This window comes from Lepidothrix coronata, unplaced genomic scaffold (genome assembly GCF_001604755.1).
Source record: "Lepidothrix coronata isolate B3197 unplaced genomic scaffold, Lepidothrix_coronata-1.0 Scaffold400, whole genome shotgun sequence".
In the NCBI taxonomy this organism is placed as follows: Eukaryota; Metazoa; Chordata; class Aves; order Passeriformes; family Pipridae; genus Lepidothrix; species Lepidothrix coronata.
The window spans coordinates 58384-60098 of NW_016690580.1; the positions used below are offsets into that span (position 1 = coordinate 58384).

General features: G+C 61.1%; 1 protein-coding gene across 1 annotated transcript in view; it reads left to right on the forward strand.

Annotated features, from left to right (window-relative positions):
* Positions 1–1715, forward strand: part of GDI2 (GDP dissociation inhibitor 2) — a 21566-nt gene that overhangs the window by 13347 nt on the left and 6504 nt on the right. Inside the window, exon 6 of the mRNA XM_017839339.1 lies at positions 1325–1456. Within this exon, the coding sequence (XP_017694828.1) occupies positions 1325–1456 (132 nt within the window). The remainder of the gene's footprint in view (positions 1–1324; positions 1457–1715) is intronic.

Here is a 1715-nt window from a genome sequence, read left to right on the forward strand (position 1 = left end):
CACTCCTGCCCAGATCCCAGCGTCAGAGTCACTCTTGCCCCGAATCCCAGGATCAGAGTCACTCCCGCCCCGAATCCCAGGATCAGAGTCACTCCCGCCCTGAATCCCAGGATCAGAGTCACTCCCGCCCCAAATCCCAGGATCAGAGTCACTCCTGCCCCGAATCCTGGGATCAGAGTCACTCCTGCCCAGATCCCAGCGTCAGAGTCACTCCCACCCCGAATCCCGGGATCAGAGTCACTCCCGCCCCGAATCCCGGGATCAGAGTCACTCCCACCCTGAATCCCAGGATCAGAGTCACTCCCGCCCCGAATCCCAGGATCAGAGTCACTCCTGCCCCAAATCCCAGGATCAGAGTCACTCCCGCCCCAAATCCCAGGATCGGAGTCACTCCCGCCCAGATCCCAGCGTCAGAGTCACTCCCGCCCTGAATCCCGGGATCAGAGTCACTCCCACCCCGAATCCCGGGATCAGAGTCACTCCTACCCCGAATCCCGGGATCACAGTCACTCCCTCCCTGAATCCCGGGATCACAGTCACTCCCACCCCGAATCCTGGGATCAGAGTGACTCCCACCCCAAATCCTGATGGTAGAGTCACTCCTGCCCCGAATCCTGGGATCGGAGTCACTCCTGCCCCGAATCCTGGGATCGGAGTCACTCCTGCCCTGAATCCTGGGATCGGAGTCACTCCTGCCCTGAATCCTGGGATCGGAGTCACTCCTGCCCCGAATCCTGAGATCGGAGTCATTCCTGCCCCGAATCCTGGGATCGGAGTCACTCCTGCCCTGAATCCTGGCATCGGAGTGACTCCCGCCCCGAATCCTGGGATCAGAGTCACTCCTGCCCAGAATCCTGGGATGGGAGTCGCTCTCGCCCCGAATCCCGGGATCGGGGTCACTCCCACCCCAAATAATGGGATCGGAGTCACTTCCACCCTGAATCCTGGGATCAGAGTCACCCCAAATCCCGAGACTGGAGTCTCTTCCACCCCAAATCCTGGGCTTGAAATCACTTCCACCCCGAATCCCAGGATCGGAGTCACTCCCACCTCAAATTGTGGGATCAGAGTCACTCCCACCCCAAATCCCAGGATTCCAGTCCCAGCCCTGGGATTTGGGGCAGCTGTTGAACCTTTGAGCATTCCCGGGGTTAACGAATCATCTCCGTCCTGACAAAACCTGTGACCCCAAAGGGAACTCCCAGGAGCAGCAGCCGGAGGGTGGGGAAGGAAACCTCCTGAGGGGGGGAAGCGCTCCGGGGGTGTATCCCGCTGGAAGCGCTGGCTTGGGAAGCATCCTGAGGGATGTCCCTGTGCTCCACAGCTACTTGGACCAGCCCTGCCAGGAGACCATCAACAGGATCAAGCTGTACAGCGAGTCTCTGGCCCGGTACGGGAAGAGCCCCTACCTGTACCCCCTGTACGGGCTCGGAGAGCTGCCCCAGGGATTCGCCAGGTGAGAGCCAGACCTGGATCCCGTGTCCGCCCTCGGGATCCCCATGTCAACCCTTGGGATCCCGTGTGCGCAGGGAGCGACTGGGAGGGGGTTGTCACCAGCACATTCCAGGTGACACCAAGCTGGGGGAGTGTTGATGTGCTGGAAGGCAGGAGGGCTCTGCAGAGGGCCCTGGCCAGGCTGGATCCATGGGCTGATTCCAAGGGGAGGAGGTTCCCCAAGGCCAAAGGCTGGGTCCTGCCCTTTGGCCACCAGAAGC